This window comes from Salvelinus namaycush, chromosome 8 (genome assembly GCF_016432855.1).
Source record: "Salvelinus namaycush isolate Seneca chromosome 8, SaNama_1.0, whole genome shotgun sequence".
Lineage (NCBI taxonomy): Eukaryota > Metazoa > Chordata > Actinopteri > Salmoniformes > Salmonidae > Salvelinus > Salvelinus namaycush.
Genome location: NC_052314.1, coordinates 65,859,603 through 65,887,529, shown reverse-complemented (window position 1 = coordinate 65,887,529; position 27,927 = coordinate 65,859,603). Strand labels below are relative to the sequence as shown.

Genomic DNA, 27,927 nt, shown 5'->3' with positions numbered 1-27,927 from the left:
CACGTAACACAAACAATATCACACAAAGACATGAGGGGGAACAGAGGAATAAATACATGCAGTGTGATTAGCGACTGTTCAAGCAAAATTTTATTGGTACACATGGTTAGCAGATGTTAATGCGAGTGTAGCGAAATGCTTGTGCTTCTAGATTATTAGTAATCTAACAATTCATCAGCTGCTAAGATTATCTTTGGTTGTGACTAAAACAACTATTTTGTATGCTGCAGCAGTTAGTTAGAATGCTAACGCTCGTTGACATAGGCCATGGGTGTCAAAGTCAATCAGCGCACGGGCCATATTGCACAACGAAGTTGCTGGCCAGACATAACCTATTATGTTTGGGTAGCAGTTATAGGCCTATGCAAACACAACCTGTCCATTGTTTTATTAGGACAAAATACCAGTTCCTTTATATTGTCCACTTATGTACATAGGATGCTGTATGTAGCATTTTAGCATATTACAACAACAGAGATGAATAATATTTGTCCAGCCTTTGCTGCTATGCTTGCAGATGTGCATAATGCTGCGACCCGAATCAAAATGTATTTAATAACTCCAAATAACAACAACGTAGCTGTAGGATATTGTAAAAATTGTATACTTAAAACATGTTTTTCATTTTTTTTGCACTGCAAGGATCACCGGTGTGGTTGAATGCAGCATTGCTGAATGGTGGACTCAATGTTGTAACGTCCTGACCAGAGTTCTTATGTGTTTTGCTTGTTTAGTGTTGGTCAGGACGTGAGCTGGGTGGGAATTCTATGTTGTGTGTCTAGTTTGTCTGTTTCTGTGTCCAGCCTAATATGGTTCTCAATCAGAGGCAGCTGTCAATCGTTGTCCCTGATTGAGAATCATATATAGGAGGCTTGTTTTGTGTTGGGATTTTGTGGGTGATTGTTTCCTGTCTCTGTGTTTTGTCTGCACCAGATAGGGCTGTCTCGGTTTTCACATTTGTTATTTTGTTATTTGTATTAGTGTTACCGTTTATTCGTCTGATTAAAAATGTTGAACACTAGCCGCGCTGCATTTTGGTCCTCTCCTTCATCCCAGGAAGAAAACCGTGACAGAATCACCCACCAAACTCGGACCAAGCAGCGTGTAAACAGGCAGCTCCGGACTGAGTGGCAGCTCATGACTGGAGGGCAGCTCATGACTGGAGGGCCCCAACAACTACCTAATATACACAAATCTAAAGGGATGAATGAGAATATTTACATACAAGTATATGAATGTGCGATGGCTGAGTGGCATATGCAAGGTGCAGTAGATGGTATAAAATACAGTATTTACATGTGAGATGAGTAATGTAAGATATGTAAACATTATTAAAGTGGCATTATTTAAAGTGGCATTGTTTAAAGTGGCATTGTTTAAAGTGACTCGTGATCCATTTATAAAAGTGTCCAGTGATTGGGTCTCAATGTAGGCAGCAGCCTCTCTGAGTTAGTGATGACTATTTAACAGTCTGATGGCCTTGAGATAAAAGCTGATTCTCAACCTCTCGGTCCCAGCTTTGATGCACCTGTACGGACCTCGCCTTCTGTATGATAACGGGGTGAAGAGACAGTGGCTCGGGTGGTTGTTGTCCTTGATGATCTTTTTGGCCTTCCTGTGACATCGGGTGCTGTAGGTGTCATGGAGGGCAGGTAGTTTGCCCCCAATGATGCGTTGTGCAAACCTCGCTACCCTCTAGAGAGCCCTGCGGTTGAGGGTGGTGCGGTTGCTGTACCAGGCTGTGATACAGCCTGACAGGATGCTCTCAATTGTGTACCTGTAAAAGTTTGTCAGGGTTTTGAATGAAATTCTTCAGCCTCCTGAATTTCAAGAACTTCAGCTGTTGCGCCTTCTTCACCACACTGTCTGTGTGGGTGGACCATTTTAGTTTGTCTATGATGTGTACGCCCTGGAACTTAAAACTTTCCACCTTCTCCACTACTGTCCCTACGATGTAGATAGGGGGGTGCTCCCTCTGTTGTTTCTTGAAGTCCAAGATCATCTCCTTTGTTTTCCTGTTTTCCTTGAGTGAGAGGTTATTTTCCTGACACCACACTCTGAGGGCCCTCGCCTCCTCCCTGTAGGCTGTCTCGTCATTGTTGGTGATCAAGCACACTACTGATGTGTCGTCTGCAAACTTGATGATTGAGTTGGAGGCGTGCATGGCCACTCAGTCGTGGGTGAACTGGGAGTACAGGAGAGGGCTGAGCACGCACACTTGTGGGGCCCCAGTGTTGAGGGTCAGCGAAGTGGAGATGTTTCCTACCTTTACCACCTGGGGGCGGCCCATCAGGAAGTCCAGGACCCAGTTGCACAGGGCGGGGTCGAGACCCAGGGTCTCAAGCTTAATGATGAGTTTGAAGGGTACTATGGTGTTGAAGACTGAGCTATAGTCAATGAACAGCATTCTTACATAGGTATTATTTTTGTCCAGATGGGATAGGGCAGTGTGCAGCGTGATGGCGATTGCGTCATCTGTGGGCGGTATGCAAACTGAAGTGGGTCTAGGGTGGCGGTGATATGATTCTTGACTAGCCTCTCAAATCACTTCATGATGACAGAAGTGAGTGCTACGGGGCTATAGTCATTTAGTTCAGTTATCTTTGCCTTCTTGGGTACAGGAACAATGAAGCATGTGGGGACAGCAGACTGGGATAGGGAGCGATTGAATATGTCTGTAAACACCCCAGCCAGCTGGTCTGCGCATGCTCTGAGGACGCGGCTAGGGATGCCGTCTGGGCCGGCAGCCTTGCGAGGGTTAACACGTTTAAATGTCTTACTCACGTCAGCCACTGAGGAGGAGAGGGGGACGACGATGACGACGCAGTCTTTGTAATCATAATCGTGAGTGTATGAGAACCCCAAAAAGTTATTTTGTTTAGAAGTAATAAAAACGTAAATCTAGGCTATGCTGAATGGGTGCAGATGGAGATGGTTTCTTACTGCCGCCAAGAGTCGAGCGTGAAAAGGGATCTAGACATCTAGATCTTTTTTTAAACGTTTTTCTGCCGTGCAGGCTATGTATTGTATGGCGGCACAATCATTATTTTAATTCAGTTTTATTTTGGGGGGCTTGGGCTCATATAGGCCTATACATAAGCTCTTATGCTCATGGGTGTTTTGAATTCATCACCACCTTAGAAAGGGCTGTTCATTTCGTTGTGTTTGGCTTTGAAACAACATCCACAACTACTATGTTTTCCACTCAGTTTCAACCTGTTATTGAACTTCTTTCTTCAACTTGATCATCACAGTGAGGTGAGTTTTAAAACCACGATACTGTTTAAGTGTTTGATGTGATTTTCAGTTGCATTGACGTCAGAGAGGTTACAGGGACAATAGAGCCCTGAGTACCAAGCCATTAGGACCTGAAGGTAGTTTGCAAGTTGGGTACTACCATAGCATGTCCAGAGTGAATAAAAGGAGATTACCTTAACTCAGTAGTCATGTGGAATTTTACTGAGGTCATGACCTATGACAGCCGGTGTGGCGGTAATACGGTCACATCAACAGCCATAGTTCTACCTTAAATTTGATCCCATCTCTTTTTTTAAAGAAAATGGATTCCCTTAACGCTAGGTTTTTTTTTATTTTAAATAACGTGCCCAACGTAAACTGACATTTTCTCTTGCCCAGATAGTAGAATATGCATATAATTTACAGATTAGGATAGAAAACACTCCAAAGTTTCCAAAACTGTCAAAATATTGTCTGTGAGTATAACAATACTTATTCTGCTGGCGAAAACCTGAGAAAATGTAACCCGGAAGTGATATTTATTTTTTATTTTTTTAAATCTGTGTTTCCTGGCCCGTCTTTCCTCCATTTAAAGAAGTATCAACCAGATTCCTTTTCCAATGGCTTCCTCAGGCTGTGAACAGGCTTTAGACATAATTTCTGGCTTTTATTTTGAAAAAGTAGCGAGATGTTTCATAAGTAGTCAGGTGTCTTCTGAATGTTTCCTGCGCGCGAGAGAGGGGCTCCCCATTTTCCTTTTCGCTCTTAAAGAATAGGTTATGGTCCGGTTGAAAAATTATCGATTATGTTTGTTAAAAACAACCTGAGGATTGATTATAAAAAAACATTTGACATGTTTCTACGACCATTACGGATACTTTTTGGAATTTGTCTAACGGAACACGGCTTTTGGTTTTCTCAACATAATGCTCAACCCAAATGGAGTTTTTTTGTGATAAAAGTAATATTTATCGAACAAAAATAACATTTGTTGTGTAACTGGGAGTCTTGTGAGTGGAAACATCCGAAGATTATCAAAGGTAAGCGATTAATTTTATTGCTTTTCTGACTTGTGACCAAGCTAACCAGGCTAATATAAGGCTAGCTGTTGTAGCATTGAAAGCTACACTCACAAAAGCTTGGATTTCTTTCGCTGTAAAGTATATTTTCAAAATCTGACACGATAGGTGGATTAACAACAAGCTAAACTGTGTTTTGGTATATTTCACTTGTGATTGCATGAATATAAATATTTTTTGTAATATTTTTTAATCTGATACGTTTGGAAATTTTCATCTTCCTTTCAGGACCGGAACGAGGCTGTAGTTTTCTCAACATAACGCGCAACCCAAATGGCGTTTTTTTTGTTATAAAAGTAATATTTATCGAACAAAAAGAACATTTATTGTGTAACTGGGAGTCTCGTGAGTGCAAACATCCGAAGATTATCTAAGGTAAGCGATTCATTTATTGCTTTTCTGACTTTCATAACCATGCTAATTTGGGGCTAGCTGTTGTAGCATTGAAAACGCTTGGATTTCTTTCGCTGTAAAATATATTTTCAAAATCTGACACGATAGGTGGATTAACAACAAGCTAAGCTGTGTTTTGGTATATTTCACTTGTGATTGCATGATTATAAATATTTTTAGTAATATTTTTGCATTTGGCGCCCTGCAAATCTGGCGGTTGTTTAGGAAAGTGATCCCGTAAAAGGGATCCGTAGCGCAGAGAAGTTAAACATTTAATCAAATGTTTATAGCCTTACGGGTGGAAAAGTAGATTAAAGATAGGGCTTTTGATGTGGGAAGAAATAAGCTAGAAACAGAACAAAAGGAACAAAACTTGTATTTGTAATGTAACACAATCGTTGTAGTTACTGGTAAAGAGACAATGAGCTGTAATTGGGGGAAGATCTCTTACTAGTGCAGACTGTTGTAGAGACAGGTTCACTCTGTTCCCCATTGCTCAGCACAGTTGCAACACTAACAGTGTACTCTGTGCCAGGTTGCAGGTTTGAGAAAGTCTTGTTGCAGTGGTCAGTATTGGCTGCACGGGGGTCTGTTCCTAGGATGCAGTGTGATATGAGGAAGCGCTGTGGGACTTTCTCCATCCCTTCAGCCTTGGACCAGTGGAGAGTGAAGGACGTCTCTTCCAAATGGTCTATCTTTAAATCTCTGGGTGGGACCACTGGAACAAAAACCAATAATTGTTTAGACAGAGAGTCCAAAAATGTCTCATGGAATGAATTAAATATGTAGTCTGAATAAAAACACAAGTTAGCCTACTGTACCTGTGGATAGGGATGCTGAGACCCATCTGCTTTGTCTTCCATCTTCTCCCTCTGTAGCCATGTTGAACTGGTACTTTTCACCAGGTTTGAGACTGCTTATTTCAAGATAAAGCCCACCTTTCACTCTTGTTGAGCTTGTTTCACCGTCACACCCCCAGGTCACTCTGAATGTCTGTGGTCCTGTCAGCCCCTGAGGAGAACTCCAGCTCAGAGATACAGAATCTAATGTCAGCAACAGGACCTGGAAGTCACCAGGAGGGGGCAGCACTGGTGAAGGAATAATGAGAGAGAGTGAAACCAGACTTTATTGAAAATAAAATTACATAAACAAATGTGTATTATTCATCCCAGCAGTTTAGGGACAATACTTGATATCTTAGCAAATGTATCCTCTTAAATGTAGATTTAAATTAAATACTTTAGTTTGTGTCAGTTTATTCTGTGTTTCCATACCTACCATCATCTGAGGACAGCATTGTGTGCTGGTCGCCGTAACAACTCTTAAAGTGTGGGAACAAAATAAGAATCAGTCATTTCTTTAAAAAGATAGAAATTGTTACGTTGAAAAATGTAAAACAGATATTTAAACATTTCAACAGTCCGACGAGAAGGACATACTGCTTTCCCGGGAAATCCCTGTCATTTGCGTGAAGAGAAGACAGAGAAAAAGGGGGTGGAGGTCAGGCTGCCTTCTAAGAATTCGTAGGCGATCTGCCATCCGTTCTATTGGCTAACGTGAAATCATTGGAAAATAAAATCAATGACTTACGAGCAAGATTAAACTACCAACGGGACATTAAAAACTGTAATATCTTATACTTCACCGAGTCGTGGCTGAATGACGACATAATTAACATACAGCTGGTGGGTTATACACTGTATCAGCAGGATAGAACAGCGGCGTGTTGGTAAGACAAGGGGTGGCGGTCTATGTATATTTGTAAACAAAAGTGGGTGCACGATATCGAAGGAAGTCTCAAGGTTTTGCTCGCCTGAGGTAGAGTATCTCTACATACCACCACAGACTGATGCTGGCACTAAGACCGCACTCAATGAGCTGTATACCGCGACAAGCAAACAGGAACATGCTCATCCAGAGGCAGCGCACCTAGTGGCCGGGGACTTTAATGCAGGGAGACTTAAATCTGTTTTACTGAATTTATATCAGCATGTTAAATGTGCAACCAGAGAGAGACAAAACTATAGACCACCTTTACTCCACACACAGAGATGCGTACAAAGTTCTCCCTCGCCCACCATTTGGCAAATCTGACCATAATTCTATCCTCTTGATTCCTGCTTACAAGCAAAAATTAAAGCAGGAAGAACCAGTGACTCAGTCAATAAAAAAAGTGGTCAGATGATGCAGATGCTAAGCCACAGGACTGTTTTGCTAGCACAGACTGGAATATGTTCCAGGATTCTTCCGATGGCATTGAGGAGTACACCACATTGACTTAATCAATAAGTGCATCGATGACGTCGCCCCCACAGTGACTGTTTGTACATACCCCAACCAGAAGCCATGGATTACAGGCAACATCCGCACTGAGCTAAAGGGTAGAGCTTCCGCTTACAAGGAGCGGGACTCTAACCCAGAAGCTTATAAGAAATCCCGCTATGCCCTCCGACGAACCATCAAACATGCAACGGGTCAAAACAGGGCTAAGATCGAATCGTACCACACCGGCTCCGACACTCGTCGGATGTGGCAGGGCTTGCAAACCATTACAGACTACAAAGGGAAGCACTGCCGAGAGCTGCCCAGTGACACGAGCCTACCAGACGAACTAAATTACTGTTAAAGGAATTTTGATTCCTGTTTATTAACCAATTCAATTAAAACACTCTGCCCATAAATAAGAATTTGTAAGATAATTATTTGCATAAAATGGACAGATACCAGTCTTAAAATCAATCAATCAATAGCTTTTATTCTCGAGAGTACTGATCATAATACATTTTACATCAGGTTATATAACAAAGATGATGTCATAGGTTTTAATGTCCAACCTCCTCTCGAATACAATGGCAATACAGTTTGAGTTCTCATTACTGTCTGCCACCTGTTCAACTATCTACAACCAACTCAAGGTCTTTCCCCTCCCTGGGTAGAGACAGAATGTCCTGTAAGGAACACAGCATTCCAGCCTGTCTGAAGATAACTCCATTCTTTCTAATAAGGAACATATTACACTCAGCATTATGATTATAATAAGTTTCATTCATACAGTAACATCTAAGTCAAATGTATACATATTTTAGTCATTAAACACAAAAATCCCGTAACAATTACTTCTATGCTCGTTTCGAGGCAAGTAACACTGAAACATGCATGAGAGCATCAGCTGTTCAGGACGACTGTGTGATCACGCTATCCGCAGCCGATGTGAGTAAGACCTTTAAACAGGTCAACATTCACAAGGCCGCAGGGCCAGATGGATTACCAGGACGTGTACTGCGAGCATGCGCTGACCAACTGGCAAGTGTCTTCACTGACATTTTCAACCTCTCCCTGTCCGAGTCTGTAATACCAACATGTTTCAAGCAGACCACCATAGTCCCTGTGCCCAAGAACACTAATGTAACCTGCCTAAATGACTACCGACCCGTAGCACTGACGTCTGTAGCCATGAAATGCTTTGAAAGGCTGGTCATGGCTCACATCAACACCATTATCCCAGAAACCATACACCCACTCCAATTTGCATACCGCCCTAACATATACACAGATGATGCAATCTTTATTGCACTCCACACTGCCCTTTCCCACTTGGAAAAAAGGAACAACTATGTGAGAATGCTATTCATTGACTACAGCTCAGCGTTCAACACCATAGTCCCATCAAAGCTTATCACTAAGCTAAGGACCCTGGGACACCTCCTTTGCAACTGGATCCTTGACTTCCTGACGGGCCGCCCCCGGGTGGTAAGGGTAGGTAACAACACATCCGCCAAGCTGCTCCTCAACACTGGAGCCCCTCAGGGGTGCGTGCTCAGTCCCCTCCTGTACTCCCTGTTCACTCATGACTGTACGGCCAGGCAAGACTCCAACACCATCATTACGTTTGCCGATGACACAACAGTGGTAGGCTTGATCACCGACAAGACAGCCTATAGGGAGGAGGTCAGAGACCTGGCCGTGTGGTGCCAGGACAACAACCTATCCCTCAACGTGATCAAGGCCAAAGAGACGATTGTGGACTACAGAAAAAGGAGGACCGAGCACGCCCCCATTCTCATCAACGGGGCTGTAGTGGAGCATGTTGAAAGCTTCAAGTTCCTTGGTGTCCACATCACCAACAAACTAACATGGTCCAAGCACACCAAGACAGTCGTGAAGAGGGCACAACAAAACCTACTCCCCCTCAGAAGACTGAAACGATTTGGCAAAGGTTCTACAGCTGCACCATCGAGAGCATCCTGACTGGTTGCATCACCGCCTGGTATGGCATCTGCTCGGCCTCCAACCGCAAGGCACTACTGAGGGAAGTGCGTACAGCCCAGTACATCACTGGGGCCAAGCTTCCTGCCATCCAGGACCTCTATACCAGGCGGTGTCAAAAATGGTCAAAGACTCCAGCCATCCTAGTCCTAGACTGGTCTCTCTGCTACCACACGGTAAGCGGTACCGGAGCGCCAAGTCTAGGTCCAAGAGGCTTCTAAACAGCTTCTACCCCCAAGCCATAAGACTCCTGAACATCTAATCAATTGGCTACCCAGACTATTTGCATTGCCCCCCGCTGCTGCTACTCTGTTATTATCTATGCATAGTAGAGGTCAACCGATTAATCATGGCCGATTTAATTTGGGCCAATTTCAAGTTTTCATAACAATCGGTAATCGGCCTGTTTGGACGCCGATCATGGCTGATTACATTGCAATCCATGAGGAAACTGCGTGTCAGGCTGACCACCTGTTACGCGAGGCCAGCGTCAAAAGGTCCTTGTGGCTGCAATGAGCCAAGGTAAGTTGCAAGCTAGCATTAAGCTTATCTTATATTAAAAAAAACACTAGTTCACATAATCACTAGTTAACCTAGTAATATCATCAACCATGTATAGTTAACTAGCTTGTCCTGCGTTGCATTTAATCAATGCGGTGCCTGTTAATTTATCATCGAATCACAGCTTAATTCAACTTCCCCAAACGGGTGATGAAAAAAGCACATTCGTTGCACAAATTTGCCTAACCATAAACATCAGTGCCTTTAAATCAATACACAGAAGTATATATTTTTAAACCTGCATATTTAGTTCAAACAAATGCATTTTAACAGGCAATATTAACTAGAGAAATTGAGTCACTTTCTCTTGCGTTCAGTGCAAGCAGAGTCAGGGTATATGCAACATTTTGGGCCGGCTGGCTCGTTGCTAACTGTGTTTCTTCCTAACAAAGACCGTAATTAATTTGCCAGAATTTTACATAATTATGACATAACATTGAAGGTTGTGCAATGTAACAGCAATATTTAGACTTAGGGTTGACACCCGTTTCACAAAATACGGAATGATTCCGTATTTCACTTAAAGAAACGTTTAGTTTCCAAATTATAGTTTCCGGATTTGACCATATTAATAACCAAAGGCTCGTATTTCTGTGTGTTATTATGTTATAATTAAGTCTATGATTTGATATTTGATAGAGCAGTCTGACTGAGTGGTGGTAGGCAGCAGCAGGCTCGTAAGAATTCATTCAAACAGCACTTTACTGCGTTTGTGAGCAGCTCTTAGCAATGCTTGAAGCACAGCGCTGTTTATGACTTCAAGCCTATCAACTCCCGAGATTAGGCTGGCAATACTAAAGTGCCTATAAGAACATCCAATAGTCAAAGGTATATGAAATACAAATGGTATAGAAAGAAATAGTCCCATAATAACTATAACCTAAAACGTCTTAGCTGGGAATATTGAAGACCTGGGAATATTGAACCACCAGCTTTCATATGTTCTCATGTTCTGGGCAAAGAACTTAAACGTTAGCTTTTTGACATGGCACATATTGCACTTTTACTTTCTTCTCCAACACTGTGTTTTTGCATTATTTAAACCAAATTGAACATTTCATTATTTATTTGAGACTAAATAGATTTTATTTATGTATTATATTAAGTTAAAATAAAAGGGTTCATTGTTCATTCAATATTGTTGTAATTGTCATTATCACAAATATATATAAAAATCGTCCGATTAATCGGTATCGGCTTTTTTTTGGTCCTCCAATAAATCGGTATCGGTCGACCTCTAATGCATAGTCACATGAATAACTCTACCTACATGTACCTCAATTACTTCAACTAACCGGTGCCCCCGCACCGGTACCCCATGTGTATAGCCTCGCTATTGTTATTTTACTGCTGCTCTTTAATTACTTGTTACTTTAATCTCTTATTCTTATTCATACTTTTTAAACTGCATTGTTGGTTAAGGGCTTGTACGTAAGCATTTTACTCTAAGGTCTACACCAGTTGTATCTGGCACATGTGACAAATAAAATTTGATTTGAACAGATATTTTAACTGACCTGTTTGTCAAAAGCAGTTGATGTAACTGCCAAAATAAAGGAAACACTGGAGTAAATGAGGGATACAAAGTATATTGAAAGCAGGTGCTTCCACACAAGTGTGGTTCCTGAGTTAATTAAGCCACTAAAACATCAAATCATGCTTAGAGTCATGTATAAAAATGTCCAGTTGCCCATTATTTTGGCCACCATGGCTAGAAGAGAGCTCAGTGACTCTGAAAGATGAGTCTCAAAGGAGCATCAAATCAAATCAAATTTGTCACATATACATGGTTAGCAGATGTTAATTCGAGTGTAGCAAAATGCTTGTGCTTCTAGTTCCGACCGTGCAGAAATATCTAACAAGTAATCTAACCTAACAATTTCACAACAACTACCTTATACACACAAGTGTAAAGGAATGAATAAGAATATATACATAAAAATATATGAATGAGTGATGGTCGAACGGCATAGGCAAGATGCAGTAGATGGTATAGAGTACAGTATATACATATGAGATGAGTAATGTAGGGTATGTAAACATTATATAAAGTGGCATTGTTTAAAGTGGCTAGCGATACATTTATTACATCAATTTTTCCATTATTAAAGTGGCTGGAGTTGGGTCAGTATGTTGGCAGCAGCCACTCAATGTTAGTGATGGCTGTTTAACAGTCTGATGGCCTTGAGATAGAAGCTATTTTTCAGTCTCTCGGTCCCCGCTTTGATGCACCTGTACTGACCTCGCCTTCTGGATGATAGCGGGGTGAACAGGCAGTGGCTCGGGTGGTTGTTGTCCTTGATGATCTTTTTGGCCATCCTGTGACATCGGGTGGTGTAGGTGTCCTGGAGGGCATGTAGTTTGCCCCCGGTGATGCATTGTGCAGACCTCACTACCCTCTGGAGAGCCCGCAGGTTTTGGTAGCGGGCTGTGTCAATGGCACTGTATTGTCCTCAAAGCAAGCAAAGAAGTTGTTCAGTCTGTCTGGGAGCAAGACATCATGGTCCGCGACGGGGCTGGTTTTTCTTTTGTAGTCCGTGATTGACTGTAGACCCTGCCACATACCTCTCGTGTCTGAGCCATGGGATTGTTGCTCCCAGCCTATAGACAGAAACTGAAACAGGACGCACCCACGTTCAGGTCTGTTCAACGCTGGTCAGACCAATCGGATTCCACGCTTCAAGATTGCTTCGATCACGTGGACTGGAATATGTTCCGCATAGCGTCGGATAACAACATTGATGTATACGCTGATTAGGTGAGTGAGTTTATTAGCAAGTGCATCGGTGATGTTGTACCCACAGCGTCTATTAAAACATTACCCAACCAGAAACCGTGGATTGATGGCAGCATTCGCGCAAAACTGAAAGCGCGAACCACTGCTTTTAATCATGGCAAGGTGACCGGAAACATGACCGAATACAAAGAGTGTAGCTATTCCCTCCACAAGGCAATCAAACAAGCTAAGCGTCAGTATAGAGACAAAGGAGCAACAAAATGGAGTCGTGGTCAGCTTTTCCGAAAGGAGGGCGGGGGAGGGACTTATATGCGTCGTGGAAGTTAGAATAACAATGATCTAGGGTTTTGCCAGCCCGGGTCGCACAACCGATATGCTGATAGAATTTAGGGAGCCTTGTTTTCAGATTAGCCTTGTTAAAATCCCCAGCTACAATAAATGCAGCCTCGGGATATGTGGTTTCCAGTTTACATAGAGTCGAATGAAGTTCTTTCAGGGCCGTCAATGTGTCTGCTTGGGGGGGAATATACACGACTGTGAGGAATTCTAGGTCAGGTGAACAAAAGGACTTGAGTTCCTGTATGTTGTTATGATCACACCACGTCTCGTTAATCATAAAGCATACACCCCGCCCTTCTTCTTACCAGAGAGATGCTTGTTTCTGTCGGTGCGATGCGTGAAGAAACCAGGTCCGATAGCGTCTCTCGAGTGAGCCATGTTTCCGTGAAACAAAGAACGTTACAGTCTCTTATGTCTCTCTGGAAGGCATTAAAGGGTATGTGTCTGTCGCCAGATCTCAAACCAACTGAACACTTATAGGAGACTCTGGAGCCGCGCCTGAGGCAGCGTTTTACACCACAATCAACAAAACACCAAATGATGGAATTTCTCATGAAAGAAAGGTGTCGTATCCCTCTGATAGAGTTCCAGACTATTCTAGAATGTATGCCAAGGTGTATTGAAGCTGTTCTGGCTCATGGTGGCTCCTTGTTAAGATACTTTATGTTGGCAGATACCTGTATATTCCTTCACAGAGTTCCCACTTATACGGGCACTGAAGTTCTCCTGAATGTTTTGCCACGGTGAAGGAGACATGCAGTGTGCCAGGAAACAAGCACAATTGCACCTTTCATTGCATACAAAAAAAAAAAAAACACACGTTCGAATATAACATTGACGGTGCCGTCACACATTGCAACAATTGTTCTGTTGATAATGTACCTGACCTAACTTTTCATCGTCCTCAGAACTTTATTATACAACCCTGAGTAATGAAACTAGATAAAACAGTAGCTACCTGTCTTGTAAGGGTAGCCTAGGCTATCTTCTCTATCAAACATATTTTAACATATTGAAATTTGCTACATTTTCTCTATAATTTAGCATAGAGTGGGACATACAGATATGACATACAGTGGGACATACAGATATGACATACAGTGGGACATACAGATATGAGTGGGAAATACAGATATGAGTGGGACATAGATATGAGCGGGACATGCAGATATGAGTGGGACATACAGATATGACATACAGATATGAGTGGGACATGCAGATATGAGTGGGACATGCAGATATGAGTGGGACATGCAGATATGAGTGGGACATGCAGATATGAGCGGGACATGCAGATATGAGCGGGACATGCAGATATGAGTGGGACATGCAGATATGAGTGGGACATGCAGATATGAGTGGGACATACAGATATGACATACAGATATGACATACAGATATGAGTGGGACATACAGATATGAGTGGGACATACAGATATGAGCGGGATATGCAGATATGAGTGGGACATGCAGATATGAGTGGGACATACAGATATGAGTGGGACATACAGATATGACATACAGATATGAGTGGGACATACAGATATGAGTGGGACATACAGATATGACATACAGATATGAGTGGGACATACAGATATGAGTGGGACATACAGATATGACATACAGATATGAGCGGGACATGCAGATATGAGTGGGACATACAGATATGACATACATATATGAGTGGGACATACAGATATGAGCAGGACATACAGATATGAGTGGGACATACAGATATGAGTGGGACATACAGATATGACATACAGATATGACATACAGATATGAGTGGGACATACAGATATGAGTGGGACATACAGATATGACATACAGATATGACATACAGATATGAGCGGGACATGCAGATTTGAGTGGGACATACAGATATGACATACATATATGAGTGGGACATACAGATATGAGCGGGACATACAGATATGAGTGGGACATACAGATATGACATACAGACATGACATACAGATATGAGCGGGACATACAGATGGACATACAGTTATGAGTGGGACATACATATATGAGTGGGTCATACAGTGGGACATACAGATATTAATGGGACATACAGATATGAGTGGGTCATACAGAGGGACATACAGATATGACATACAGATATGAGTGGGACATACAGATATGAGTGGGACATACAGATATGACATACAGATATGAGTGGGACATGCAGATATGAGTGGGACATGCAGATATGAGTGGGACATACAGATATGAGCGGGACATACAGTGGGACATACAGATATGACATACAGATATGAGTGGGACATGCAGATATGAGTGGGACATACAGATATGAGTGGGACATGCAGTGGGACATACAGATATGACATACAGATATGAGTGGGACATGCAGATATGAGTGGGACATACAGATATGAGTGGGACATACAGATATGAGCGGGACATGCAGATATGAGCGGGACATACAGATATGACATACAGATATGAGTGGGACATACAGATATGAGTGGGACATACAGATATGAGTGGGACATGCAGATATGAGTGGGACATGCAGATATGAGTGGGACATACAGATATGACATACAGATATGAGTGGGACATACAGTGGGACATACAGATATGAGTGGGACATACATATATGAGTGGGACATACAGATATGAGCGGGACATACAGTGGGACATACAGATATGAGTGGGTCATACAGTGGGACATACAGAGGGACATACAGATATGACATACATATATGAGTGGGACATACAGATATGAGTGGGACATACAGTGGGACATACAGATATGACATACAGATATGAGTGGGACATGCAGATATGAGTGGGACATACAGTGGGACATACATATATGAGTGGGACATACAGATATGAGTGGGACATACAGTGGGACATACAGAGGGACATACAGATATGACATACAGATATGAGTGGGACATACAGATATGAGTGGGACATACAGATATGAGTGGGTCATACAGTGGGACATACAGAGGGACATACAGATAAGACATACAGATATGAGTGGGACATGCAGATATGAGTGGGACATGCAGATACGAGTGGGACATGCAGATACGAGTGGGACATACAGTGGGACATACAGATATGACATACAGATATGAGTGGGACATACAGATATGAGTGGGACATGCAGTGGGACATACAGATATGAGTGGGACATGCAGATATGAGATATGAGTGGGACATACAGTGGGACATAGTGTACAGACTAACAACATGAAACATGGACAAATAGATCAAACTGAGTGTTAATATTTATGTAGATTTAGACCATTGTTTTCACACCAAAGAAATGATGACACTTCCTGAATGTGGTGTCATTTTAGGAAATGGTTGTTTTCTTAAATGGAGATTTACAACAAACTAACAGGGTGGAAAGTGATATCAGGGACACAGCGAACATCTTAAACACAATAATAATTAATACAATAATACAAATAAATTAACTAGGACTATAAAATAATGAAGTAACTTCTTGTGGAAGTTGATGACTATCACCCCGGGATATGGCAAAAACAACTACATCCACTGAAGAAAGGTGTTCATAATAATTACGATTCCCTTTCAAGATCCATATTTGTGTTTTTAAGAACATCGGACCATATATTTAAAGCCTTTTGGAATCCACATTTTAAACTAAAATAAGTGATATTTCCTGGAGACAGAAAACGCAACGCATTGTAGAAATGACCCAGGCCTAGGCTGGACACCAATCCGCCCGTCATGGCTAGATGGGATACAGTTGATGTATAATTGACATCAAAGATGTATTCCTTCTAGCCCAAACTTCCCAACCATAGAGCATGATAGAGGCCTCTAGTGGCCAAAAATCTGTTAGAATGGCAGTGCCATTTACCTTTATTTAACAAGGAAAGTCAGTTAAGAACAATTTATTTACAATGACAGCCTAAGAATAGTGGGTTAACTGCCTTGTTCTGGGGCAGAAAGACAGATGTTTACCTTGTCAGCTTGGGGGTTTGATCCACCAACCTCTCAGTTACTGGCCCAACACTCTAACCACGAGGCTACCTGCCATCCCATTGAGGGATGCCATCATATTAATGTAGTCAACTGGGTGGGACTTCCAACTTCACTGGCTGAAGAAGAAAATGTACTTCTTTAAAAAATGGAGATGGCCTTATCGGCGCTGCCCATGATATCAGAGATGATAAATGGCATAGAGGACTCATCTTCATATCTATCTCGACGGTCCCAACTTAAATATAGATGGCAGTGTTTACCATTTTTCACATCCATTTTGTCCGGGTTGACTGGGAGCACCTGCTACGGGAAGTCATAGGCCATGTCTGAAATCTGTATTGTCAACTAATTACTAAAACTACGCAGTGTACTAATCGTACTACATTCTATTTAGAACGTACTGTTTAGTAAAAATGAATGCAGTAAGTAGCATTATTACTACCAGGCTCACCGTTCATTTGGGTACACTTCCTCAAGTGTGGAGCTTAATCTACCAAAGCCTAAATTAGTATAAAATCATGGCATTTAAAGCACTCTATTTTTGAAATGTTACATTCTTTTCCAAATTTCACAACTCCCTAATTTCACATGCGTTTAATTAGCAGGCATATTAGGTAAGTATGGGTATACGGACAGCACTCTTTACAAATGTCATGAAACTCAATTAGGCCTAAAGCGCACTCAACGACATTACCGCCTATCAAAGTTGGGAAGACATCAACTGTATACACACGAGTGCCTATTGTTTCTTTCAACATAAGAATGTATTATTTTAGGATAAATATATTAATATATCGGCTTAATAGATTACATCTCAGCGTCAGATCGCTTTGTAAAAGAGAACACCTTTTGTAGACTTTGTGCGCCCTTCGCCATAGTGGGCCGGCCTAGCTGGGTATTTGTTTTTACCTGCCGTCTATTAGAAAGAAGTTAAAAATCGGGCTTATTATCTTCACGTTTCGTTGGGATAAATAAGAATTGACTCCTAAATGATCTTACACCTGACTTAAATAATGAAAATATGAACCTACCATTTCTCTTGCTGTCGAGCAGACTCACCTGAAGCCACATTAAAGAGTTGTCGAATTTACTTTCAGTTTCTTTCCGGAAAGAACTTCGACCCGCCCCCCCTTTTGGCATATGCCGCAAACTGTATTTAAATATTTATTCTCCATTAAAATATTTGATCAAGTTGAAATGTATTCAACTCGTGGTTAAATGCTGTTAACACAAAAAAAAACAGAGACCAGAAAACAACATTCTTATGAGTTTTTTGTCATCCCCGTGACAGTTGTAATCCCCCCTTTTTCCTCTAGGTGGAGGCAGAGGACTTCGTGGAGCTGATGGTCCTAAAAAAATTTCAGAAGGTACAGAGACCCACAATTCATTATGTTCATTGCATTTATGATAAAAAAGAGATTGGTCACAGAGATTAAATTACTGAATGTATTTTCTCTCAAACTGCTCTTTCTACACCTTTCTCCTTCTCTCTTTCATCTCTCTCTCCCTCATCCTAGTTTCTATTCCCTCTCTATTTGTTCATACTTATTGTAGTTTATTTGGAAACAATCACCACAATTAAAAATAATGTTCATTCAAAGAGTTGTATTTATTTTTTATGTGTTCATTTATTTTCCTATAAACAATTGTTATTTAATGATAACTTGTGTACATCTTTCTTCGTTGAATGTTTAGCAGATGAATGTTTCATGCATTTTTACAGAGGGTAGTGCGTATGGCCCAGTACATCACTGGGGCCAAGCTTCCTGACATCCAGGACCTCTATACAAGGCAGTGTCAGAGGAAGGTGGCAGGTAGCCTAGTGGTTAGAGTGTTGGATTAGTAACCAGAAGGTTGCAAGATTGAATCCCTGAGCTGACAAGGTAAAAATCTGTTGTTATGCCCCTGAACGAGGCAGTTAATCCACTGTTCCTAGGCTGTCATTGAAAATAAAAATGTGTTTTTAACTGACTTGCCTAGTTAAATAAAGGTAAATTAAAAAGGCCCCAAAAATTGCAGAAGACTCCAGCCACCCTAGTCATAGACTGTTCTCTCTGCTACCACACTGCAAGAGGTACTGGAGCACCAAGTCTAGGTCCAAAAGCATTCTTAACAGCTTCTACCCTCAAGCCATAATACTCCTGAACATCTAATCAAATGGCTACCTGGACTATTTGCATTGTCCCCTCCCCCCACCCCCATTTTTACACTGCTGCTACTCTCTGTTTATTATCCATGCATAGTCCCTTTACCTCTACCTACATGTACATATTACCTCAATTACCTCGACTAACCGGTGCCCCCACACATTGAATCTGTAAAAAAAACTCCCAGTATATAGCCTCTCTACTGTTATTTTATTGTTGCTCCTTAATTTTTTTTTTTTAAATATTTTTCTTATTTTTTACTTCAGTTTGTTTTAGTAAATACTTTCTTAACATTTGTTTTTGTTAAAACTGCATTGTTGGTCAAGGGCTTGTAAATAAGTTCTACACCTGTTGTATTCGACGCATGTGACAAATAACATTTGATTTGATTTAACCTGTCTAAAGTACTATTGCCCCATACCACTCACACCTGTAGGCATGAAATGCTTTGAAAGGCTAGTCATGGCTCACATTAACACCATCATCCCAGAAACCCTGGATCCACTCCAGTTTGCATACCGCCCCAACAGATCTGCAATCTGCATTGTACTCAACACTGCTCTTTCCCACATGAACTAAAAGAAAACCTAAATGAGAATGCTGTTCATCGACTACAGCTCATCATTCAACATCGTAGTGTCCTCCAAGGTCATCACTAAACTAAGGACCCTGGGATTAAACACCTCCCTCTGTAACTGGATCCTGGACTTCCTGACGGGTGGTGAGGGTAGGCAACAGCACATCCGTCACACTGACCCTCAACACGGGGGCCCCTCAGGGGTGCTTGCTTAGTCCCATCCTGTACTCCCTGTTCACCCACGACCGTGTGGCTGTGCATGACTCCAACACTATCATTAAATTTGCAGTTTGCAGACGACATGATGGTGGTAGGGCCTGATCACAGAAGACGATGAAACAGGGAGGAGGTCAGAGACCTGGCTGTGTGGTGCTGGGACAACAAATCCAAATCAAATCAAATTTAGTGGTGACGTACACATATTTAGCAGATGTTATTGCGGGTGTAGCGAAATGCTTGTGTTTCTAGCTCCAACAGTGCAGTAATATCTAACAATTCACAACAATACACACAATACATACAAATCTAAAAGTAAAATAATGGAATTAAGGAATATTCAACAACTTCTCCCTCAACGTCAGCAAGACAAAGGAGCTGATCTTGGACTACAGGAAACGGAGGGCAGAGCACGCCCCCATCCACATCAACAGGGCTGTAGGGGAACAGGCTGAGAGCTTCAAGTTCCTCGGTGTCCACATCACTAAGGGATTATCGTGGTCCACACACACCAACAGTCGCGAAGAGGGCACGACAATGCCTCTTCCTGCTGAGGAGGATGAAAATATTTGGCATTGGCCTTCAGATTCTCAACAATTTCTGCAGATGTACCATTGAGAGCATCTTGACTGGCTGCATCACCGCTTGTTATGGCAACTGCTTGGCATCTGACCTCTAGGCGCTACAGAAATCAGCAGACCGTCTTCTGATCTGCATGTGGGGAAAGGGGATAGCTACTAAGGTAAACAACTGAATGCATTCTTCCGCTTTTAACCCAACCCCTCTGAATCAGAGAGGTGCGGGGGGCTGCCTTAATCAACGTCCATGTCATCGGCACCCGGGGAGCAGATGTTGTTGGGGGGTTAACTGCCTTTCGGTTACTGGCCCAATGCTCTTAACCGCTAGACTAGCTGTCGTCCCTAGTGTGTTACTGGCCCAACGTTCCTAACCGCTAGACTAGCTGTCGTCCCTAGTGTGTTACTGGCCCAACGTTCCTAACCGCTAGACTAGCTGTCGTCCCTAGTGTGTTACTGGCCCAATGCTCTTAACCGCTAGACTAGCTGTCGTCCCTAGTGTGTTACTGGCCCAACGTTCCTAACCGCTAGACTAGCTGTCGTCCCTAGTGTGTTACTGGCCCAACGTTCCTAACCGCTAGACTAGCTGTCGTCCCTAGTGTGTTACTGGCCCAACGTTCCTAACCGCTAGACTAGCTGTCGTCCCTAGTGTGTTACTGGCCCAATGCTCTTAACCGCTAGACTAGCTGTCGTCCCTAGTGTGTTACTGGCCCAACGTTCCTAACCGCTAGACTAGCTGTCGTCCCTAGTGTGTTACTGGCCCAATGCTCTAACCGCTAGACTAGCTGTCATCTCTAGTGTGTTACTGGCCCAACGTTCCTAACCGCTAGACTAGCTGTCATCTCTAGTGTGTTACTGGCCCAACGTTCCTAACCGCTAGACTAGCTGTCGTCCCTAGTGTGTTACTGGCCCAACGTTCCTAACCGCTAGACTAGCTGTCGTCCCTAGTGTGTTACTGGCCCAATGCTCTTAACCGCTAGACTAGCTGTCGTCCCTAGTGTGTTACTGGCCCAACGTTCCTAACCACTAGACTAGCTGTCGTCCCTAGTGTGTTACTGGCCCAATGCTCTAACCGCTAGACTAGCTGTCGTCTCTAGTGTGTTACTGGCCCAACGTTCCTAACCGCTAGACTAGCTGTCATCTCTAGTGTGTTACTGGCCCAACGTTCCTAACCGCTAGACTAGCTGTCGTCCCTAGTGTGTTACTGGCCCAACGTTCCTAACCGCTAGACTAGCTGTCATCCCTAGTGTGTTACTGGGTAAACGACCAGCCAGGCTTTTGAGTATCCAAAGAGGAGAGAATTCAGGAACTTTTTTTCTTTCTACTCTTTGTAACAAAGAGAAAATGGCGCCAATGGCACAAAGGACATTTAAACACATGTTGACAATGTATTCATGTTGACATTATCCAAATTAAACAGAGTTGACCCTTTTCACACTATCATGCTGACTTACTCAGACTCCAACCATACTATGTACAAACTGTCCTTATAATATTCACTAGGGAAGTCACCATCATGAATTCTCAAATTAGAATCATTTTTAATTAAGGCAATAATTACAGCTCATACTTCCTGCATATAATGAGTGGTCCTATGATCACTGTAGGAATGTATACAGAACATTACAGTCCTTTATAGCACGCGGTTCTAGCAATTATGTAAATGAGTAACCAGGTCAGCTCAAAGTGTTTGAAAACGGTTTGAGATACAGTGTCCTCTGTAATTATTGGGACAGGGAAGCATTTTATATTATTTTGGCTCTATACTCCAAAATGTTGTATTTGAAATCAAACAATGACTATAAGGTTAAAGTGCAGACTGTCACCTTTAATTGGAAGCAATTACAGTGCAATAACTGTTCGTTTGGAGCTTCATGAAATAGGTTTCCATGGCAGAGTCGCCGCACACAAGAATGTGATCACCATGCGCAATGCCAAGCATCGGCTGAAGTGGTGTAAAGCTTGTTGCCATTTGACTCTGGAGCAGTGGAAATGCGTTCTCTGTAGTGATGAATCACGCTTCACCATCTGGCAGTCTGACGGACAAATCTGGGTTTGGGGGATAACAGGAGAACGCTACCTGCCTCAATGCATAGTGCCAACTGTAAAGTTTGGTGGAGGAGGAACAATTTTCTTTGCTGTTTGAGCATGACAATGCCCCCGTGCACAAAGTGAGGTCCATTCAGAAATGTTTTGTCGAGATTGGTGTGGAAGAAATTGACTGTCCTGCACAGAGCCCTGACTTCAACCTCATCGAACACCTTAGGGATCAATTGGAATGCCAACTGCGAGCCAGGCCTAATCGCCCAACATCAGTGCCCGACCTCACAAATGCTCCTGTGGCTGAATGGAAGCAAGTCCCTGCAGCAATGATCCAACATCTATTGGAACACAACCCTTTTAGCTAACCCTTCACCTTACCCTAGCCTTAACCCTGTTAGCTAACCCTGACCCTAACCTTAACCCTGTTAGCTAACCCTGACCCTAACCTTAACCATTTTAGCTAACCCTAACCTGACCTTAACTTAACCCTTTTAGCTAACCCTTCCCCTGACCCTAACCTTAACCCTTTTAGCAAACCCTAACCTTAATAATCTTTTAACCCAACATTCTGTAAAAGGGAAAAGTTCATCAAACACTAACTGTCACTCCATTGAATCTGATAAATATTTCAGTCAAAACAAACAGTAACTCACTATTAATGTATAGTAAACTTACAGTAGACAAACATGCCTATGATCCCAGTGTAGAAACTCTAGAGGGTATTATAAGAATATGTTGAAGATAAATACACAATGCAGAGTTTGAGAGTTTGAGAGGATGAGAGGACTAAAGGTCAATAGCGAATTGTAAATAGGAGTTGGGTTTCAGTTCAACATCTGTTTAGAATCTGTGGAATGTCATTCCTGAATTCAGAGCCACGTTTTCATTGGTCTGTACATTGAGTCGGGAGCAGGATACTGGTTATTTGGCCATTGGCCAAGTTGTACTGCAAGGACTTCTGATTGGCCAACCCCAGGCTAGGGTGGGGGGTTATAAATGGCATCCTGTTCCTTTGTTCGGTGGAGAAAAGCTGAGGACAGGGGAGACTGAACCTCTGAACATCTACCTCCCAGCATAACATCTTGATTTGTCCTCTCTGAATAAACCTATTTTTCTCCCCCTGAGTTGCTTTGGAGTTTGTGTTATTGAACAATAACATAAATTGCTAACACCATCTTCCACCACAGAAAATGTCCTGAATCACAGAGTATTATAATGTCAGATATTTGTGGCTTTTCTCTGGTTGTAAGGGTTTAGTTGCTCTATTGATCATTAAGAAACATATATTTACTGCAGTACTCTCACCTGTTAAAGTGTGTGTGTGTTTCTATCTGTGTGCATTGATTGATACTTTAATATTTAACACGAACTCCATCTTCCTTTTCCTGGGTTTGTTGGCATACATGTATGTGTCATCGTCAATACCCGGTCTACATTGTTGGATTCTCCACTTCCTCTCCACCTGCATTTGCATAGATCATCTCTTACTTTAATATTTATTTCTTATGTAAATTGAGCTTATAATTGAGCTTGACCGGTAGTAAGAAACCAATGGGATAGTCCCAAAAGTGCAAACTCTGCACAACTAGAAACACAATACTCTTATTGAGTAAAATATATTTAAAACACTTCAATATCTCTAAAACCGATTGTCCTGTACGTATCCCCCCCCAATAAAGCACACTCAGTATTTGACATAGCTATGTACTGAACTTTGGCCCAGTTGTGGTTCCACCTGCTCAGTCCCCCAGAACCACTAACACATTATAACATAGTCAACAATGCACAAAATGATCATATCTGGTGAAATGGAGAAAATAAATCTTACCAGTCTGTTAGAGTTGAAAAAAAAAGCATAAAACATTTTATATTGGTGTGTTTTCAAAAGGAACGTAACAAAATGTAATATTATAGTAAAGTGTCCTTGTGGACCAGTAGCCTACACTGGGTGTAATATTGGAGTAAAGTGTCCTTGTGGACCAGTAGCCTACACTGGGTGTAATATTGGAGTAAAGTGTCCTTGTGGACCAGTAGCCTACACTGGGTGTAATACTGGAGTAAAGTGTCCTTGTGGACCAGTAGCCTACACTGGGTGTAATATTGGAGTAAAGTGTCCTTGTGGGTCAGTAGCCTACACTGGGTGTAATATTGGAGTAAAGTGTCCTTGTGGACCAGTAGCCTACACTGGGTGTAATATTAGAGTAAAGTGTCCTTGTGGACCAGTAGCCTACACTGGGTGTAATATTGGAGTAAAGTGTCCTTGTGGACCAGTAGCCTACACTGGGTGTAATATTGGAGTAAAGTGTCCTTGTGGACCAGTAGCCTACACTGGGTGTAATATTGGAGTAAAGTGTCCTTGTGGACCAGTAGCCTACACTGGGTGTAATATTGGAGTAAAGTGTCCTTGTGGACCAGTAGCCTACACTGGGTGTAATATTAGAGTAAAGTGTCCTTGTGGACCAGTAGCCTACACTGGGTGTAATATTGGAGTAAAGTGTCCTTGTGGACCAGTAGCCTACACTGGGTGTAATATTGGAGTAAAGTGTCCTTGTGGACCAGTAGCCTACACTGGGTGTAATATTGGAGTAAAGTGTCCTTGTGGACCAGTAGCCTACACTGGGTGTAATATTGGAGTAAAGTGTGTAGCGGTATTTATTAGAGAGGGGTAAAGAAAGATTTTGTTCGGGCACCAGGCAGGTATTAACCATGCCGAAAGGAAAAGAGTAGAACAGAGAGAGTACCACTACCAGACCCACACACATCAGCAGAAGAGACTGCCTAGAGTGTAGCCTGTTTACCAGATAGCCAGTGGAGAGAAACGAGAATACACACCCTATAAAACCCACATCACAGTCCTTCCACAATTCTTGGTAACCCCACCAAGCATGCCTCATACAATAATAATAATAATAATAATAATAATAATAGCAGAGCAATTTAACAGCAACTTCATACCAGAAAGAACCCAGTCATCAACAGAGGATTTGCAATAATCTGTATTATCTTCCAGTGGAGGAGTGCAGAGGGTATGAATGTGGAACGTGTTCATAGACACAACAAAGGCCTTAAAAATGTCCACAATCTTCTAGAGCGATCATAGAGCGATCACACCGATGATTGAGTTAAATACGTTATAAACTACATACGCTGAAACAAACAAAACGTCTGCAGCAGAGCACACACAATCAAACTGTCGCGCCACCCAAGAGCTCCTCCCCAAAGAGCTGAATGAGCTGTCTTTATTTCCTCCTTCCTTACTGCTCATGCGCTCTTAAAGTGGCAGTGCACGGTGAAGGCTCCGTGCAGGATTTCGCCACACTCCTCCCCCCATGAAAAAACAAAGCCTGTAGAAACAGAGAAGATGCAGGCTTTGACAAGTTCATGTTCCTGCTATAAAAAACCAGGGAAGTCCTCATCATCAGAGTCCTCCACAAAGAGGTCCTGCAGGTGTTGCTTTTGCCTGCGATCTAGCTCTTCTGCCGTTGGGTAGCAGGGCTTTAGGTCAACAACATGCACCGTCCTGACATCTTCCCCAGTGTCCTCCAAACAGACCAAGTAGTTCACTGGTCCCAACTGCTGCACTACACGGTATGGGCCTTTCCATCTCGAAGCTAGCTTGGCAGTGAACTTCTTAGACGCCTTTGACAGATGATGTGAACGTATCCAGACACGAGACTTGGGTGGGGAACACACGTCTCGTCTATGTTTGTCATAGTTTCTCAGCTGTCGTTGTTTGGCTTTGGTTTTGCTGGCCTCCACTCTGGCTAGCAAGGTGTGGTGGTGTTGTACGGCATCAAACGCTGGGCAGTCAGGTGAAACATTGGAACTTTGCAAGACTCTGTCCATCGGACCTTTTAGTGGTCTTCCCAGGTGGAGTTCGGCGGGAGTGACCCCAGAAGTATCCTGCACGGCAGAGTTCAGTGCAAAGCGAAATTCAGGAAGATGCTGATCCCACCTTGTGTGCTGATCCCCCACGAATGAAGCAATCATCCCCTTCAGGGTTCGGTTTACCCTCTCGGTCAGGTTGGTCTGAGGATGGTAGGCCGTGGTCAGCTTGGCAATTACACCCCAGTAGGTACAGAGCTCTTTGTATATTCCTGATAAGAACTGCGTACCTCGGTCAGAGAGGATTTGGTCTGGAATTCCGAATCTGGTAAAGACCTCCCGTCGCAGAATTAGAGCAATGGCTGATGCAGTGGCTTTGCGGAGGGGAAACAACTCCACCCAGTGTGTGTAGTAGTCCACTACCACCAATAAAAATGTATTCCGGGTCCCCCGGCAGGGAGGAAAAGGTCCCATGAGGTCAATTCCCAACATTTAATTTGGATGGTTTACCACGGTCTGCTGCATTTTCCCAGCAGGTCTGCCAATGTCTGGTTTGTATTTCTGGCAGACTTCACACTGCTGTACAAAACTTCTGGGTATCAACCCACATGCCTGGCCAGTAAACCACCTCTTGTATTCTTCGATACGTCTTAAAAACTCCAAGATGGCCACTCATGGGATTAGCATGAGTATTAGCTTGGATTATCTGGTCACTCAATGTAGAGGGAATGAAGACGCGACAATGGGTGCGGTGTATTCCATCTCCTCTTGGAGTTTTTCGATACACTTTATCCTGAATTATGCTATACTTATCATTGAAACGACTCTTCGAGTCTTCTTCAGACAGACTCTTGTGGATCGCCATGATGGCAGCATCCTTCTGCTGTGCTCTCCATACACTCTAATCATCCAGAGGAAAGGAATCATCCAGACACTTAGCGGTAGTGTAAGTGCTGCACAAGGGAGGACAAACATTGGCAGTCTCTGTAATCCGAGAAAGGGCATCTGGTACAACGTTCAGTTTTCCTTTGCGATACTCAATGATGAAGTCAAACTTCTGCAGTTTGATAGACCAGCGAATTAGACGGCTGTTGGTCTTGCCTGATGCCAGAACCCACTGCAGAGCAGCGTGGTCTGTGACAACGGTGAAGATCTTCGCCTCCAAGTAGAAGCTCCATTTCTCCAAAGCCCAGACCACAGCGAGGCACTCCCGTTCAGTCGTTGAAGGAGGACATGAAGGACATGGAGGATATGAAGAACTCTCTCACAGGGGAACTACGAATTTTGATTGAACAGACTCAAAAGAACACTGTTAATGAGATGGAAAAAGCACAGAAGGCCACAGACCTTCAAATGGAAGAGCTGCACCAGGAGGTAATGAAATGCTTTTCCCTTCTGGGCAAATCTTCTGTACCTCCCTCAGGTTTTACCTCTGCCACTGGCTTGGCCAGTAACGGAATAGGAACAGTTAGCACTACAAAAACCCCTCTGAAGATACTGTTAAATAACAGAACTCCCGCTGCCACTGTCATGACTCCTCTAGAGCGCTCCCTCCCTATCAAACTACTTTTCCCCACTTTTGGCAGCCCAGAAGATGATGTTGATCCGCTGTTTTTCTTATCTAAGTGTAATGATTTTCTTTCTATCCGGCCCCTTACTGACTGGGAGGTTCTTGCCACCCTCCGCAGTGTTCTCCATGGTACAGCAAGAGACTGGTGGGAGATAGCCCGTGAACATGTGTCAACCTGGGAGGAGTTTCAAAAAATATTCCTCTCAGCCTTCCTCAAAGAGGACTATGGGGATGAACTGGTGGAACGTGTTCGTAACAGAGTCCAGGGTGAAGCAGAGCCAATACAAGACTTTGCCTTCTCCTATCGAGTTCTATGTAGGAGATGGAAGGCTGACATTACTGAGCAGGAGATGGTCAAACTCATTC

General features: G+C 42.8%; 1 protein-coding gene across 2 annotated transcripts in view; it reads right to left on the bottom strand.

Moving 5' to 3' along the window:
* Positions 1 to 17,689, bottom strand: part of LOC120053073 (fibronectin-like) — a 44,677-nt gene extending 26,988 nt beyond the window's left edge. For both annotated transcript variants that reach the window (XM_039000325.1, XM_039000324.1), the window contains exons 1-4: positions 17,640 to 17,689; positions 5,988 to 6,030; positions 5,531 to 5,797; positions 5,161 to 5,427 (exon numbers count right to left, since the gene is read on the bottom strand). In XM_039000325.1, coding sequence (XP_038856253.1) covers positions 5,161 to 5,427; positions 5,531 to 5,797; positions 5,988 to 6,030; positions 17,640 to 17,642 — 580 coding nt within the window. In that variant the 5' untranslated portion in view covers positions 17,643 to 17,689. The remainder of the gene's footprint in view (positions 1 to 5,160; positions 5,428 to 5,530; positions 5,798 to 5,987; positions 6,031 to 17,639) is intronic.
* Between the last annotated feature and the right edge of the window lie 10,238 nt (positions 17,690 to 27,927).